Genomic DNA, 18,057 nt, shown 5'->3' on the forward strand with positions numbered 1-18,057 from the left:
CGTCCTGTGGTTCCTTCCCCCAGACGAGCAGCGGGTGCTGGCATAGAATATCTCAAACTGGAGGAAATTAATGTCTGAAGAATGAGACTCTGGATCAGCCTCCCAATAGGAGTTGTCAGAGCAAACAGTTTAATTAGTTTTAGAGAGAGTTAGGTGAATTTGAGTGCAAGTGTAAGATGGGATTGTTTGTGATGGTGGGAGGAAGGGATGGGATCAACATCCCTGCAGCTCACTCCTGTTTGTCTTATGTTTCTGAAGTGTGAACTTGAGGAACATTTCAGCTGGCCACCACAAGAGTCAGGAAGGGATTTTCTCCCCCCAGTGTATTCTGAGAGGTTATATTAAATCTCCTTCCTCTGAAAAATCAGGGCTGGAGGTGGGACATAGGATGGAGAGATCCAGAGTTCTGAGATGGCTCTGAGCATTCAGTCTCTCAGGTGTTTGGCTGGATGGTTCGTGCCCACACGCTCAGGGACTAACTGATGGCCATCTGTGGGGTGAGGATGGAATTTTCCCTCAGGTTGGATTGGCAGTGACCTTGGGGGTTTTTCACCTTCCTCTGCAGTGTGTGGGTGCGGATCACTTGGCAATAGGGGTTCTTTTCTTTGCTAACAACTCCACCTCAGACTTGACAAACTCATAACAGCAAACATGTCTTCCAGGATATTTATCCATAAAGAGTAACATGTAAGGTATCATCTACAGAAAACCTGTGACTTGTCAAGATTCATAATCGTTTGTATGAACGGTGATAATTAAGGAATAATGTATTTATATCAAAAGTATGCTTTATGGACTTGGGTATAGTGTGTCTTGGCGACAGCCCATTTGGCAGGGGGGAGTTGTCACCCTGCCCTATTTAGTCAGAGATGGAATGCAAGGCTCAATTGTTTAGTCTTGCACAATGCTAAGGCTTTCAATGGGAAAACATCAGAAGCAACAGCAAACAATTGAAACTACTAGAAATTAAAAAGGAATTTTACAACAAGACTGATGTTTGCTTTGGGCTTGGCTACACTTGAAAGTTGCAGCGCTGGGAGTTACAGCGCTGGTCATGCAGCTGTGCAGGAACAGCGCTGGTGTGTGGCCACACTCACAGCTACCAGCGCTGGTGTGTGGCCACATTTGCAGCATTTGCAGCGCTGTTGGGAGTGCTGCATTATGGGCAGCTATCCCAGCATTCAAGTGGCAACAACGTGCTTTTCAAAAGAGGGGGGTGGAGGGTGGTGTACTGTGACAGGGAGCGGGGAAGATAGAGAGAGTGGATTTTTGGAGCCAACACTGTGTGTTAGCTTCCTGGATTGAAAAATCAGAAAATGTTCGCGACCCCTTAGTCTTAATTGCAAACAGCCTACATCCAACGCTGTTTCTCTGTCAAGCAAACATTCACTCCCTGCCTCTCATGTGATCGTTCACAGCCAGGTACAGATAGCTCCTGTTTGCTGTGATCAGTGTTTGTTTTTTAGATAAGCAGTTCAACGGAGCTCCGATCGGAGTTCACAACAAAACAAAGAGAGGCTGCATAACAAAACAAAGAGAGTAATTTAGTTAAAAGCATTCTGGGATATCTCCTTATTCCCTGGAGGCCAATAAAAGCGCTGGTGTGTGTCCACACTTGATGAGCAGCGCTGGATCACCAGCGCTGCAATCGCTACACCCCAACCTGACCAGGTGTACAGCCAGCGCTGCAGCCAGGGAGTTGCAGCGCTGGATGTGCCTTGCAGGTGTGGACGGTTACTAATTGCAGCACTGGAAAGCCTCTACCAGCGCTGCAACTTGCAAGTGTAGCCAAGCCCTTTGTCTGTAAATAGAAACAAAAGACTGTTTCAGTATCACAGAGGAGAGGGAAAGAGCCTCTGTATTCATTCACAGAAGGAGCCGCTTATGGATAGGGAAGAGTTTCATGAATGTTTGGATCCTGGTTCTCTGAAAACAGCCATCACTGAAACAAACTTAGGCATGGGGGGGAACTTACTTTACTAGATAGGAAAGGCAAATATTAATAAGAGTAGATCCAAGTTCACATTTTGTGATTTTTGTTTTTTATTTTAACTCTTATTTCCACCACTCTCATTTCTAGTTAATTCTTTATTCTTTTTAAAATGTACTTTTACAAGTGCTGCGTGCTATACAGGACTGGTGGTTTAAGGTAGAACTGATGAGTTGGGGTACACGGCTCCTTAATGGGCAGGGGATCTGGAATTTTGTGAGTAGCCAGTGTCAGGGGCTGATATCACACGGGAATGATTCAAAGAGACTTGGGGAACTGAGGTGCACCCATTGTTAACCTGCAAGGTGAAAACAGGGCTGGCATAGCCTGAAGGAGAATGCTTCAGTGGCTGAAAGGCTGGTGATGTTATACGGTACCAGGTACAGGCAAATCTCCCTCATGCTAGAGGGAGGGGCTAACAAGGTGATTCTTAATCCTGTGTACCCTGAAAGCTGTTGCAGTAACTTGCCAGGATTATCTGAGTATATCATTTCCCTGCCATAGCAGGGGCTTTAGGCACTGGTGCACCTTGGTCCCTCCTATTATCCACCTCAGGCACACGATTCTAGTCTCTCATGGGCTGTAATGCTTTGGTCGAATGTCCGCTGTTGGGGTTAGTATGCGGATGATGGGTGGTGCTGGTGGCTCGGGTTATACAGGAGGTCAGACTAGATCAGGGGTGGGCAAACTTTTTGGCCTGAGGGCCACATTGGGTTTCGGAAATTGTATGGAGGGCCAGTTAGGGGAGGCTGTGCCTCCCCAAACAGCCAGGCATGGCCCAGCCCCTGCCCCCTATCCTCCCCCGGCTTTTCGCCACCTGACAGCCCCCCCGGGACTCCTGCCCTGTCCAACCCCCCCTCCTTCCTGACTGACCCCCTGGGATCCTTGCACCCATTCAACACCTCCCCCGTTCCCCGCCCTCTGGCCGCCCTGACTCCTATCTACAGCCCAAACTCCCCTGCCCTCTACCCAACCCCCCCGCCCCCTTACCGCACTGCCTGGAGCACCAGCGCCTGGCGGCACTACAGCCGCGCTGCCTGGCTGGAGCCAGCCACACCACAGAGCACCGGGTCAGGCCGGGCTCTGCAGCTGCGCTGCCCGGGCGCCCAGAGTATTGTGCCGATGGCGCGGCATGCTGAGGCTGCGGGGGAGGGGCAGGGTGCTGGCCTCCTGGGCAAGGAGAGTCCTGCAGGCTGGATGTGGCATGCAGGCTGTAGTTTGCCCACCTCTGGACTAGATGATCTGGTGGTCCCTTCTGGCCTTAAATTCTATGGCTCTATAAATGAACTGACAAATAAATGCTTCTCAGCTAGTTTCACAGGCCTAAAAACATTCCCCTGTATTGCAAAATTCAGGTGAAATTTCTGCTAACACAAAGAAACCAATGTGGATTTGGTAGCTGACTTTAATAAATATATTAGAGCATCTGTAAACAAATTGATACTATTCCCTGTTGTTTACTCTTCAGTTAGATTCTTTTAAAGCAGTTGCAATATGCTCTTGCATTAATTGCACGCTGCAAAATTCAAAGTGAGGAATATTTAGTTAGTTCAGCAATTATAGTTATTTGCCAAAGACTTGAAGAGGTAAGTTGATTTGGGACTGGTAGGGAGGCAACCTAGTGACAGAGGATAGGGAAAAAGCTAATGTACTCAATGCTTTTTTTTGCCTCTGTCTTCACGAACGAGGTCAGCCGCCAGACTGCTGCACTGGGCAGCACAGCATGGGGAGGAGGTGAGCAGCCCTCTGTGGAGAAAGAAGTGGTTCAGGACTATTTAGAAAAGCTGGACGAGCACAAGTTCATGGGGCTGGATGCACTGCATCTGAGGGTGCTAAAGGAGTTGGTGGATGTGATTGCAGAGCCATTGGCCATTATCTTTGAAAACTCATGGTGATTTGGGGAGGTCCCAGATAACTGGAAAAAGGCTAATGTATTGCCCATCTTTAAAAAAAGGGAAGAAGGATGATCGGGGGAACTACAGGCCAGTCAGCCTCATCTCAGTCCCTGGAAAAATCATGGAGCGGGTCCTCAAGGAATCGATTCTGAAGCACTTACAGGAGAGGAAAGTGATCAGGAACAGTCAGCATGGATTCACCAAGGGCAAGTCATGCCTGACTAACCTAATTGCCTTATATGACAAGATAACTGGCTCTGTGGATAAGGGGAAGGCAGTGGATGTGTTATTCCTTGACTTTAGCAAAGCTTTTGATACAGTCTCCCACAGTATTCTTGCCAGCAAATTAAAGAAGTATGGGCTGGATGAATGGACTATAAGGTGGATAGAAAGCTGGCTAGATCGTTGGGCTCAACAGGTAGTAATCAATGGCTCCATGTCTAGTTGGCAGCCGGTATCAAGCAGAGTGCCCCAAGTGTCGGTCCTCGGGCCAGTTTTGTTTAATATCCTCATTAACGATCTGGAGGATGCCGTGGACTGCACCCTTAGCAAGTTTGCAGATGACACCAAACTGGGAGGAGTGGTAGGTATGCTGGAAGGTAGGGATAGCATACAGTGGGACCTAGACAAATTGGAGGATTGGGCCAAAAGAAATCTGATGAGGTTCAACAAGGACAAGTGCAGAGTCCTGCACTTAGGATGGAAGAATCCCATGCACTGCTACAGACTAGGGACCGAATGGCTAGGCAGCAGTTCTGCAGAAAAGGACCTATGGGTTACAGTGGGCGAGAAGTTGGATATGAGTCAACAGTGTGCCCTTGTTGTCAAGAAGGCTAATGACAATTTGAGCTATATAAGTAAGGGCATTGCCAGCAGATCAAGGGACGTGATCATTCCCCTCTATTCAACATTGGTGAGACCTCATCTGGAGTACTGTGTCCAGTTTTGAGCCCCACACTACAAGAAGGATGTGGAAAAATTGGAAAGAGTCCAGCAGAGGGCAACAAAAATTATTAGGGGACTAGAACACATGATTTATGAGGAGAGGCTGAGGGAATTGGGATTGTTTAGTCTACAGAAGAGAAGAATGAGGGGGGATTTGATAGCTGCTTTCAACTACCTGAAAGGGGGTTCCAAAGAGGATGGATCTAGACTGTTCTAAGTGGTAGCAGATGACAGAACAAGGAGTAATGGTCTCAGGTTGGAGTGGGGGAGGTTTAGGTTGGATATTAGGAAAAACTTTTTCACTAGGAGGGTGGTGAAGCACTGGAATGGGTTACCTAGGGAGGTGGTGGAATCTCCTTCCTTAGAGGTTTTTAAGGTCAGGCTTTACAAAGCCCTGGCTGGGATGATTTAGTTGGGGATTGGTCCTGCTTTGAGCAGGGGGTTGCACTAGATGACCTCTTGAGGTCCCTTCCAACCCTGATATTCTATGATTCTATGGTACTGCAATATGTAACTTATGGTAATTGTCGCTCAGGCATGAGACAGCTTTGGGTGATATTGCCTACACGATGTGTACCGTTCTAGTGGCTTAATTTAGCTGAAACAAATATTAGGTGGCTTTGTCTGGGGAGATTGGCTGGCTGGCTCTTGTAGCTGAGTCATCAAAATGGACAGAAGTTGGATACTGGGCTCTGCCATGACTTGGGCAAGTTACTTAACCTTTGTCCCCGGCCCTTGCCTGTCAGATAGGGATAATGCTCTCTTACCTCACAGGGATGTTGAGGATAAACTTACTAATTGGGGGGTATATCTAAAATAAGAAAATATGTCATTGCAGAAAACAGGCTAGCTGAGAATTCTTTAATTATACCTGTATGTCTACTCTTTTCATCAAGGCGAGGCTCCTCCGCTCTGTAATTTTAGATTCTATGGATAATCTCCATCCCAGGATTCCACTGAGAGCATGTCTACATGTGAAATGCTGCTATGGAAGAACTCTTTTACTGACCTAGAGCTGTCTATCCTAAGGGTTAGGTCACCTTACCTATGTTGTTCAGGGGTTGGATTTTTCGCATGGCTCGGGTGACTAATTTTTTAGTGTAGACCAGGCCTCAGAGCTGCCTTGCCTAAGCTAATGATAATGGTAGGCAACTGAGGAACTGGTTAAATTATCTCTCCTTGTAACAATGGATGGAATAGCATCTTAGTTAGCATCCTCTCTCTGAAATGGCTTGTGTGGCTCCAGCTGACAGACTGAGCCAATCCCTGCTTGGTTAAGTGGTTTGAATTTAGATTGAGGAAGCTTATTTGGCCACCTTTTGATACTTCTGCTGACATCCAATTTACATTGTCTCCAATGCTCATTTGAAAAAAACAAAAAACAAAAAAACCCAAACCAAATAAATCCAAGCCCCCAAATTAACATCTATTGAAGTAATCTGTGCAAATGTAATAGGAGAGCCTGGCATATGTTAGAGAATTGAAACAATCAACAAGTAGAGGTGTAGAAAAAACAAACTTTATTTAAGATAATTACAGCAGTGAGGAACGTAATTACAAAACCCAACAATCACTGAAGCAGGGGAAAGGTGAACTGCATAAGGAGAAGTTAAAACTGATGTGGAGGAGATAACTACCGATTATTTTAAAGCCAGCACAGTAAACGTACATAGTACTTTTCACCCTTGCTAATAAATGTAGCTCCCCTCCCCACAAAAAATCTTGCTGGAAACATAAGTGTCCTGGTATTTATCATGCTTATTACCATGCTGCATAAGAGACTCACAAGAAAATAAGCAAGGGGTTTATCATCATGTGGTCCATTCTTCTCTCCCAGGGTCACGAGGGACAGTTTACCTCTGGGCCTAATGTTTTCTTTCTACAGAAATAGCAGTTAATCTCTGTGGGTGAGGCAGGGGGTAGGGGCTACCCATCATAGACTCTGTGGATCCTCAGCAAATCTTGCACCCAATTTCTAGGGCCTTTCAAGATAAACTACACAAGGAACCCCCTCTGAGTGACTTCTAGCCCCTCTACATGCCTTTCCTAGCGGTACAGTTGACTAGTTATGCTACCATCATCCCCTGCCCTCCAGTTGTGCACTTCTTCACAGGTGAAGTAGGCAGCTTGAAGGGTTTGGATCTGAAGATAAGGCTGTATTGAGTAATAATACAGGGGTCAGCAACCTTTCAGAAGTGCTGTGCCAAGTCTTCATTTATTCACTCTAATTTAAGGTTTTGCGTGCCAGTAATACATTTTAATGTTTTTAGAAGGTCTCTTTCTATAAGTCTATAATATATAACTAAACTATTGTTGTATGTAAAGTAAATAAGGTTTTTAAAATGTTTAAGAAGCTTTATTTAAAATTAAATTAAAATGCAGAGCCCCCTGGACTGGTGGCCAGGACCCAGGCAATGAGAGTGTCACTGAAAATCAGCTCATGTGCCGCCTTTGGCACACATGCCATAGGTTGCCTACCCCTGTAATAACTTCTTCAGCTGGGAAATCTGTGCACATAGCATGGATTTTTCAGGGCAGTATGTTGTATAGTGCCTGCTCCACAACTGTATAACCAAATTCATATGAAGCCCTAACCACACAGTGTTATTAAGTACATGGCATGGTTGTTAAAGGAAGAAAGTATGATGCTCTCTCCCTCTTGTGGGCCCATGTGTCTAGTGGGCATTTATTCAGTGCCACACAACAGAAAGGAGCAAGGACCCACTGTAGTTATCCTGTGATGTGGGGTATAGCTGGAAAAATGTGATAAGTTTGTGAAGTAACATGCTGCCATTGGTAATGAACTGTTCTCATTGCAAGAAGAAGAGAGTAACACTAAATGTGGCTACCTGAGCTAATTCACAATGTTTATAAACTCTCTGGTGGTGAAAGTGGTAGGACAAAAAGCATGGCAAAGGCATGGGGAGTTTAAACCAACCTGTCTTTCCATTGTAAGTGCCCAGGTATAAACTCTTATTACAGTAAAAGGTAAGTTCAAAGGCTGGGCTTGGGGCTCAGATCTATGAGTACTTCCCAAAGGTTAGCCCACTGCTGTGCTAGCACTTATGTTTTACTGTTGTATGTCACCACTTAATTAATATGAACTACACCTGTTAACAATAAACTAAGACAAGAAGTACATTTAATAGAATGTTTACATTAAACATGTTAGAGAACAGATCTGCCCAAGAGAATTGTTAGATTAGTAACTGGATGGTTTTGTGGTGTTTCAAGGTTGAGTATTTGACTCAATTAGCAAATAACATGGTGTTAGACTAGCAAAATATACTGTATGGTAGGAGAAGCAGCCAGCATTTGGTATAAGCCTTTGTGCTTTTACAGACACTTATAAACTTTTCATTCAGCTTTTGAGGTAATAAGTTAAATAAGCACCAATGTGATAGGTCTAGAACACTGTAGAAACATTTTCCTTTTACTACTAGGGATATATTATATATTTTACAAATTTTTCATGCAGACTTGACATCTGCTGATATGAGTTCGGATGAGACCTGCCTTGAGTGTATCTGCTGAGGGCAAGCTCTGGAATTGCTGGTTAATAGTGGTAAGCCAGAAGCTATACTTGTTTGCATAGTAGTGGCAGGTTCCTCGGGCACCATTGCATTCAATGAAAGGAGTAGCTCTGAAGTCTTCCAGACAGCTCCCAGGAGAAACCAGTGACTGTCCGCCGCCTTCATCACCAGCTCCAGTGTGCTATGAGACACAAAGAAGGCAGTGTTCAGATACAGGACAGGGCTACACAAATTACTGCCCTAGATCAATACTGTCATAAATCAACAGGTGGGGGAGGGAGGAGACCAAGGGTAAAATGACTTCTAAATCTGTTACCTGTAAGAGTTCACTCTGTAGGACATTCCTACCGAGGCATACATAGGGCCAGTCTTGCAAACCTCACCCCCATGTTTAAAACATATGGGAGTACTATTGTTGATTACTCACACAGTAAAGTTTGTAGGATTAGATCCTTGAACTATCTGGTTTATCTACATTTTCCATTTTAAACCTCTCTCTTCTTTACTCCAGCCATTTAAGATTTCATATTTTCATGGCACTGAAGACTGAGTTGAAATTTTCCTCATCTCTGAGTTTTCAGCAGGGTGGGGGTAAAGAGAATTTGCCTCCTACATACAACTAATCTATATATCACACACCCATAAGCTATACTAAGGCAGAAGTAGCTTGTTTTAATCAGAGGGGTTTTCCCTATCAGTTGAATAAATTAACATTTCTATCAAATTCAGTCCCAATTAACAGTACATTAAGACATGTTTATTGTTTAATTCACATTCTTTGAATGACAGCTATAAGCAAAACTGACAATCATTACTGTACAGTACCCCTTTAAGAATTACATCCCGTACTTTTAATGGTGTGCTACTGAAACTAGCATGTAACAGTGAACCTCCCAACAGATTTCTCCCTACTTTTACAAAAACATGTAACATTTATTCTCATCTCACTTTTCCCCTCCCATCTCTCAAAACCCTTCAATTTTTAATGTAAAAATGAGAAACCAATAAAGAGGTTTGTTTTTTAATTTATACGTCCGACGAAGTGGGTATTCACCCATGAAAGCTCATGCTGCGAAATGTCTGTTAGTCTATAAGGTGCCACAGGATTCTTTGCTGCTTAATTATGGTTGTGCTTCTTCAACCCCTGGAGACTACACCGCAGCTGTAAGCTCTTCAGTATATTTTCCTCTGCCCACCAGCATCACCTCTGTCTTGCTCAGGTTCAGCTGTGGCCAGCTATTCTTCACCCAAGCACTGTCCATCTTGGTGGTAGTGGTGTGGTCTTATGTGGTGAAGGATAGGTAGAGCTGTCTCTCATCTGCATATTGTTGGTACTTGAGTCTGTGTCATCTAACCAGTTCACTTTGTGGTTGACTGACTGTAGATGTTGAAAAGGATCAGAGAGATCATTGATCCTTGTGGAACTCCACAAGTGAGGGAGGGGAGTTTCTTATCACTACTCATTGGGAGTGGTCTTCCAGGAAGGACAGATTATTTTAATGCATTATCCTAGATTCCTGCCACCTCTCTCAGGTGAAAGAGCAGAATCTCCTTATCAACAGTATTAAATGCAGAGAGGTCAAGCAGGATGAGAATGGGTGTCTGTCCTCTATCTGTTGACTGGAGGAGATCATTTATTAGTGCCACTAAAGTGGTTTCTTCACATTTTTTATTTTTGTAGTTGGAAATTTTTTTTTGGTTGGTGATTGTTTAATAGTCATCATTTGCTGTGGAAAATTTCAATGAAAGTGAGAGCATTTTTTGTTTTGGTGATGTTTCCTGTCGGAGGAAAATCCATTTTCTGAGCAGTTCTACTTAAATAACTTTCAGAAGGCCAGAAACAAAATCAGTAGTGGGAGCTGAGATTAGAACATCGGTGTTCCTGTCTACCCAGGTTCTGACACAGTACCAGTCACCATGCTTAGCCGAGTCCCCTAAGCCTTGGCCAGACATACCTCTCTCTAACTTATCGTACACACCTGGTGGGACATTACTTATTCTAGGGTGAATTCTGCATTCCTGGCACAGCCCCACCTCCCGTTTATGTCAGTGCTCATTTTGGGTGACAAAGGAATGCAGGATTGGGCCATGTGTGCGCACACTGTAGTAGCTTTGCAAAAAAGGGCAAGCGAAGAGTAGAGCTGTACCCTAGTTATATGGCTTCTATTACCACAAGGAGTGTATGGTCTTAAGCTGCGTTCCCTCTAAGCTGTGTGGCTGCCCAGGAATGAATCAAGGGCCGCGCACTTGATTAGCAGAGCTGCGCACGGCGGCCTGTGTTCAGGTGCCCCTCCCCTTGCTGCTCAGCAGCTGCTCTGCTCCTGCCCTCTGGCTTGGAGCCCCTGGACAGCTGTTCCAGGAACCCTCGGCTTGCTGTGTAGAGCAGGAGGCAGGGACGGCTCTAGGTATTTTGCCGCCCCAAGCACGGCAGGCAGGCTGCCTTCGGCAGCTTGCCTGCGGGAGGTCCGCCGAAGCCATGGGACCAGCGCCCCTCCACAGGCAAGCTGCAGAAGGCAACCTGCCTGCCGCCCTTGCGGTGACCGGCAGAGCGCCCCCCACAGCTTGCCGCCCCAAGCATGCGCTTGGCAGGCTGGTGCCTGGAGCCGCCCCTGGCAGGAGGGGCACTGATGTCAGGGTGTCCCCCTCCCCCTTTCCCATGTACACCATCTCCACAGAGTGGGGGAGGGAGGACAGGGCTCAGCAGCAGGAGAGCTGCTGGCAGCTGCTGTGGTCTGAGCCTTCTGGTGAGTGCCTTAAAGAGACAGCACACAGTCTTTCAGGCTTCCCCAGCAGCAAGCACCCACACAGTCTCTGTGTCTCACACACATGTAGTCTCTCACTTACACACACCTCCCAACCCATACTTGTGTTGTTGTTGTTACTTGGTACTTCCTGCAATGCACATATATTCTCTGTAATTTTATTTTTTCAAAGTGCTGTTATTTTAGTTTTTTGACTGGTCTATGCATTTCATAATTTTATTTCTCTCTTATGATTAAATTTAATTCTTTGATTAGTGAGTTCTAAAATGCCTAACCTGTCCTGCCTGGAGTAATTATCCCTATGGTAACTTTAAAAAAAAATTATATCGAGGTATTTTGTTTCTACTGGTGGCACATATCCACACATTACCTCGATATTGGAGCACATAACAAAATTCATTCTGCACATGGACAGAAAAAATTAGAGAGAACATTGGTCTTAAGGATAATTTTAAATTTGAAAGCTGGAACAAACCAAAAAACACCATGAAATATCGAGTTGCTTAAATATAGCTTTTGTTTGTTGAAAATAAAAGTAATCTTCACTCTGCTTATTAGTATTTTTGACTGACAGTCTAATTTTCCCTTTTTGTGCAGATCTGTGATTTTATCAGATCAATTACTTACCATTGTTCGTGAAAGACCTATTACCTACTCCTCATCCTCTCTCTCTCTCTCTCGCTGACAATGGCTTAGTGGGCCACCCTCCCAACCTCAGTGCATAAACTCTAGCTGACATTTTTATTCTTAGCTCAAGCGTCTTTTTTTGTTTGGAGGGTCCATATTCTTCACCACGTAAAGTGGATCATATCTTCTGCTGTCAGGTACAATTTGTCACCTACAGCATAGTCACTCCAAACTCCATGTACTAATCTGGTCGGAGATAAACTGTTGCCCCAGCCCTTCATGTAACTTTAATTGGTCTCCATAATGAGGGAGAGAGCAGTTTTCCTCACACATTTCTCCTCCCTGCTTATATGGGAAGATTCAGTGCGTTTGGATTTTTAGCAAACCTGTACCTAAACCTGAACAACTTGGCCAGTAGGTGGGACCCTAGCTTAATGTAACCGTGTGCGATACTGTCAGCAAATGTTGAGAAGGACAAATACCATGAGGAAGGAATATCCAATCCATAAACTGCGCCACCCTTCAGGACAGTGTGGAATAGAAACATCTTGACTATGGACAGCAATTGCAACAGCTGGGGCTTCACAGACGGAACAACGACTGATATATGGTCTAATTTCTTCTTCTGCCACAGGCATCATTGGAAGAGGTGCTGTGGTTGAGAGCCAGTAGGATTTATCATTTCGGTTTGCATAATAACAGATGTCCCCAGGGTTACAGTAGAGGAAAGGCATGGTACTAAAACGAGCCAAACAGGATCCAGCCAGCCCTGTAAAGAAATAAACCATCACAAATCTTTAGCAGGTGCACATTCAAATCAGCATTTATTTTTAGCTTATTGCGCATACCTGCATAATTCAGTAACATTTATATTTGTATAACAGTTCCACTCAAACTTCAGTAGTGATCTGGAGAAACCACCTCCAGAGGGAGATGAAAGAAAGAAATTTAGTTCTAATCTGCTGTCATTTCTAGGCATCCTAGCCTAATATGCACCAAAGCCCAAATTTTCAGAAATGGCCTATAATTTTGTGTGCCTCTAGTTTTGAGTGGGAAAATCAGATTGAAAGTGTCAAATGTTGAGATATTATAGAGCCATGTACGTACCAAGGTCCTGGTTATGTGCTTTTTCCTGTCCTTCAAAATACAGTAGACTGTAGCCACTCCAGAGTTTGTTCATACCAACTGGGCACATTGGCTCCTGCTCAGACTGGCTATGCTTCACCAGAAGGTACCCAATGTTAACACTGCGACCTGGCATACCTGGTATCCCAGGGTTACCTGGATGGCCTGGTTCACCTTGGGGAAAAATAGAAAGAGACAATAAAGAGTAACTGGGGGACAGCCATTTTAGACTTGATTCTGACCAACAGGGTGGAATTGGTAGTGAATCTGAAGATGGAAGGCAATTTGGTTGACAGTGATCATGAAATACTAGGATTTCATGATTCGAAGGAAAGGAAGGAGTGAGAGCAGCAGAATAAGGACAGTGGACTTCAAAAAAGAAGAGCTGGTAGGTAAGGTCCTGTGGAAAATCTAAGGAGGAATTCAGGAAAGCTGGCAGTTCCTTAAGGAGACAACATTAAAGGCGCAACTGCAAACTATTCCGATGCAGAAGAAAGATAGGAAGAATAGTAAGGGGTCAATATGGCTCCCTCAGGAGCTCTTTAATGACCTGAAAATCAAAAAGGAATCCTACAAAACATGGAAACGTGGTCAAATTGATAAGGAAGAGCACAAAAGAACAGCCCAAGAAGTTGGGACAAAATCAGACAGTCTAAGGCACAAAATGTGTAACATTGGCAAGAGTTATAAAGGGAATGAGAAAAGATTCTTTTAAATACATTAAGATCAAGAAAAAGACAAAGGAAAGTGTAGGTATTCTACTTAGCAGGGAAGGAGAGCTAATAACTGATGACATGAAGAAAGCTAAGGAGTGTCAATGACTATTTTGATTAAAAATAAAAAAGTTAATGATGACCTGAAGCAATCTCGGCACCCTTAGCTATTATCTTTGAGAACTCCAGGAGGATGGGAGCGGTCCCAAGAGATGGAGAAGGGAAAACATAGTACCTATCTTTAAAAAGGGGAACAAGGAGGACCTAGGGAATTATACATCAGTTGATCTAACTTCAATATCTGGAAAGATATGGGAGCAAATTATTAAACAATCAGTTTGTAAGCACAGCACTGAGGATAATAGGGTTATAAGGAATAGTCAGCTAATCTACATACTGGGATGGGACTTGTTCACCATTTAATTTATTGCATGATATTTATCTTCTCTATATGGAAAGCTAATGTCGTCAATCAGCTATATTTCTAGGACTGATCCAATTCTGCTGAAGTCCCTGAGTGTTGGATTGGGCTCCCTAGATTGTAAGTGGAGATTGTGATTTAATACTAGAGCTGAACAAATAATTATCTGATGACTTTAGCCTCTTTCTGCTCATGCAATATGGGCAAGCAGTCATTTTCTTTTAAAATGTATTCTTTATCTAAAATTACCTGCCAGTTTTTTTGGATGACTTTTTTAACCCTATAAAGTGATTCGTTGTGAACAATTCTCTGAAAATATTCAATATTTGATGTTCTTATTTGGGCTGGACTGATCTGTGTTTGTTCAACTAATTCAGATGGTAAAGTTTCTGGTTCCTAACTGGATGCGCACCCAAGCACTTGTACCACAACTGCTCATCTATTTACATCACCTAGGAATTTGAAATTCTATTTTCATGAACATTCCTGTTTGTAAAACTTTATTGCTGGTGTGATTACTGAAGGCCAGAATAGAAGGGGCACAAACATTAAAACAAATTAATTTAAAAATCTGAGTGAATGTTCATGGAAAACATGTGCACTGAGATCTAGTTACAACACTTTGTTTTAAAGACAGTTTAAAGCTATTTCAATGAAAACTATTAACAGCAAAACCTAGTAAGAGCATTGGAATTTGATGTAAGTGGAAGTCAGAAGAGTTGCTTCAGAAGGGTTGACAATTGTACAATGATAATGTGCTAATAACAGAAGATTTATAGAGTGAAGTGGGGAAAAGAAAAGAAAAAATAACATCACTTACCCTCCAAGCCTGCAAGACCTGGAAAACCTGATGGTCCTTGATCTCCTCTAAAACCTGGAAGAGCTGACATGCCACCTCTTCCTTGGAACCCTGGTTTACCTGGTGGGCCTCTAAAACCTTAAAACCATCAAGTTCAACATGATCAGACAGATTTGATTTTTTTTTTTTAAGTACAGAAAATAAGATACTCAAAGTGAAGTTCCGTTCTGAAAAGTTACCATGTAAACCTAGTACCTACATACTCAACAGATCTGGTTATTATGAGTATGTGTGTTCAGTCAGACTTGCAAAGTTTGTCACCTAAACTAAAAGCAAGATCTTATGATGCTTGCCCAGATGAAGTTCCTCACTGACTTTTTAATGGAGAATTGTGCCTGAGAAAGGACTGCAAAATTGGGCCCCATAATTCTATTATTTTTCATGCCTGTTACCACTGAAGATCCCATATAAATTATAGGAGAAGAATGGAATTCAGCTCAATGTATCTCACCAACAGAACTGTTATCTGAAGTTCAACTGCAAGGTCAGATTTTGCCCTCAATGACATTTGTATATCTCAGCTAATGGAGTCAGTTTGGATTGAGCTAAAATGACAATCAGGACCAGTGTGGGGTTCACGGGTGTCATAGAGGCCTGCAGTTAAGTTGCAGTTGGTTAAGATGTACATGCTGCACAGCTTCATTTTGATTGCTCAGGATTGATTTTTGCTGGGGGGGCAGTGAGAAAATCCATTCTTTCCCTTGTGACTTCAATTACATTTAAAATTAGTGAGAAATAAGAGGTAGGGAATCCCTCAGCACTACTTTTACAGAAGCCCTATTCTGAACAGCACTGCACTTCAAGTGTGAATGCACAATTCCTACCTGGATCACCTGGTGGACCGTGGGGCCCCATCTCACCAGGTATTCCTTGCGTACCCATATTTCCACGAGGGCCTGCTGTACCCTGGTGAGTGACCAGCTTAGGGGGGACTGCAGGCAGCCCAGGAGAACCTGGAGGTCCTTGGAAACCTGCATTATAAAAAAGAAAAAATGAACTCATTTATAGACAAAACAACTCCCATCCCTTGGTGTGCTCTATGTCTGTCACTCAATGAGGTACTAAGGTTAGACATTTTAGTTGACTATTAATATTAGAGATGTACCCTGAGCCATAAAATTCAGCTGCAGATCTGGGTCTGCAATTTCCAAAGTTTGAGGAGTAGGAGGTCACTTGGCATCCTGGAAGGCGGGGAGATCATTCCAGGCCTCAGGGGTTGTGTAAAAACAAGCAAAAATACATGAATGGAAGGAGACAAAGGGAGCAAGAAGGCGGAAGAGTGGGCAGAGCGTAGCTTGTGATATGCAAAGTTGTGCAGTGCCCTAAAAAACTAGAACGAGCTATAGCACTGACTATAGTGGGCTATTTGTAGGCTTTTAGAAAAGGGGAAGGGTTGGTATTAGTGAGGCATAGGGTCTTTTACATTTCCAAATATCTTTTCTGTTGGTCTACTCTGGTGGGCTGGGTGAGGGTTAGTGCCGGAGTTGTTATAGTTTGAGTGGTTGGCATTGAGAGGTTTCTGAAAAGCACCTAGAGTTGGAGTTGGCCCTTTTCATTTATATACACGTTAAAATCAATTTTAGATGGGAGCCAAACTTCATGACTGGCCCGAAGTTCATTCAGGAATGCAGACATAGGGTCAGTTTGAAGGCAGGTGTGGTAGCTGCTGAGCAGGTAAGTTTATTGGTTGAATGATGGAAACTATAGCACCAGAAGGCTCTTACTCACCAGTAGGTCCTCTGTCCCCCTTGGGTCCAATGGGCCCTGTGTCACCAAAAGCTCCCACTAAGCCAAGAGTACCCATGAGACCTTGCGCGCCTTTATGCCCTTTAATGCAAAATGATACATTTGAATTATTGTATCTCTGCACAGATAATATAAATGGTCACTTCTAACATCTACTGTAGCAACAAATAACCATTTCTTTAAAAAAAGGGTTCATTTTTTGCCAGCTGTACCTTTTGGTCCAGGGTACCCTGAAATTCCAGGTCTCCCTTGTGGTCCAGGGTCACCTCTAGTTCCTTTTTGACCATCTTCTCCAAGCACACCTATTTGACCATCTTCTCCTTTGCTTCCCACTGGAGCTGGAATTCCAGGTCTGCCCCGGGGTCCTGGATAGCCTGTGAGAGCACATTTTAAATTGGAATCTATGTTGAAAGGCAGGACCGACAGCATGGACGTGGGGGGAAATTAACAGTGTCACCTCATTGTGGAGCATGGGTCCCTTGCCAGGTTTCAATCACTGAGCCTGGGGTGGGAAGAGGGGTAATGCCTATGGGACCCAAGAGACATAAGAACGGCCATACTGGGTCAGACCAAAAGTTCTCCTAGCCCAGTATCCTGTCTTCTGACAGTGGCCAATGCCAGGTGCCCCAGAGGGAATGAACTGAACAAGTAATCATCAAGTGATCATCCCCTGTCACCCATTCCCAGCTTCTGGCAAACAGAGGCTAGGGAGACCATCCCTGCTTATTCCACAATCCTGTTAGCGTGAGACAAGGAAGGAATTAGTTACCTTAGGCCTTCAAGTCAAAGTTTCTTAAGTAGGGTTCATCGGAAGGGAAGAAACAAGGCCCCCTGCATAGTATTTGTTTTTCCTAGCTTTTACTACTTAACAGCCCAGGTGAACAGGTCTAGAAAAGCCCTAAAACTTGCATTCGGGAAAAGTATTAATGGAGGATGAAATGCTGATGCAGAACTTGACAAAGACAGTTTGTAATGCGTCTTCACTATGTGACAAGGAGTCTGTGGAGGGTTTGCTATAGCTGTCATCGATAGAGTACCACCATAGTTCTTCCCATGAAACTACTACTTGTCTAGTGGAGTATGACTTTTGCAGAAGGGAGCTTTTTGCTTTGAAAGAAGTAGGCTTCTCAGATGCAACTGACTATACAAGGGGGTGAGATGGAAAGAATTAATTTAGCCTGACGGGATGGTAGCTACTGAATTTTCCTATTTGTTGAATTCTTTTAAAATAATGCTTTGGGATTCTTCTAACATCTTTCCAGCAGCTGGTGAAGCCCATCAATGTTTAAGAGCTTTAAAAGAAAGGACCACTAGGCTTGATTTCAAAATTATAACAGAACTCTGAGAATAGTTCAGGTTAAAAATCAAGTCAATCTAAATACAGACTGCTTCTTTTACAGCATGATTTTTATTTATTTTTTAATAAAAGTGTCTTTTATAA

At 43.7% G+C, this 18,057-nt stretch overlaps 1 protein-coding gene across 1 annotated transcript in view; it reads right to left on the minus strand.

Moving 5' to 3' along the window:
* Positions 1 to 7,189: 7,189 nt before the first annotated feature.
* COL4A2 (collagen type IV alpha 2 chain) overlaps positions 7,190 to 18,057 on the minus strand; it is a 227,819-nt gene continuing 216,951 nt past the window's right edge. Inside the window, exons 42-48 of the mRNA XM_045007949.1 lie at positions 16,829 to 16,990; positions 16,599 to 16,697; positions 15,695 to 15,841; positions 14,832 to 14,948; positions 12,860 to 13,051; positions 12,235 to 12,521; positions 7,190 to 8,544 (exon numbers count right to left, since the gene is read on the minus strand). Coding sequence (XP_044863884.1) covers positions 8,290 to 8,544; positions 12,235 to 12,521; positions 12,860 to 13,051; positions 14,832 to 14,948; positions 15,695 to 15,841; positions 16,599 to 16,697; positions 16,829 to 16,990 — 1,259 coding nt within the window. The 3' untranslated portion in view covers positions 7,190 to 8,289. The remainder of the gene's footprint in view (positions 8,545 to 12,234; positions 12,522 to 12,859; positions 13,052 to 14,831; positions 14,949 to 15,694; positions 15,842 to 16,598; positions 16,698 to 16,828; positions 16,991 to 18,057) is intronic.

Source organism: Mauremys mutica, chromosome 1 (genome assembly GCF_020497125.1).
Source record: "Mauremys mutica isolate MM-2020 ecotype Southern chromosome 1, ASM2049712v1, whole genome shotgun sequence".
Classification (NCBI taxonomy): domain Eukaryota; kingdom Metazoa; phylum Chordata; order Testudines; family Geoemydidae; genus Mauremys; species Mauremys mutica.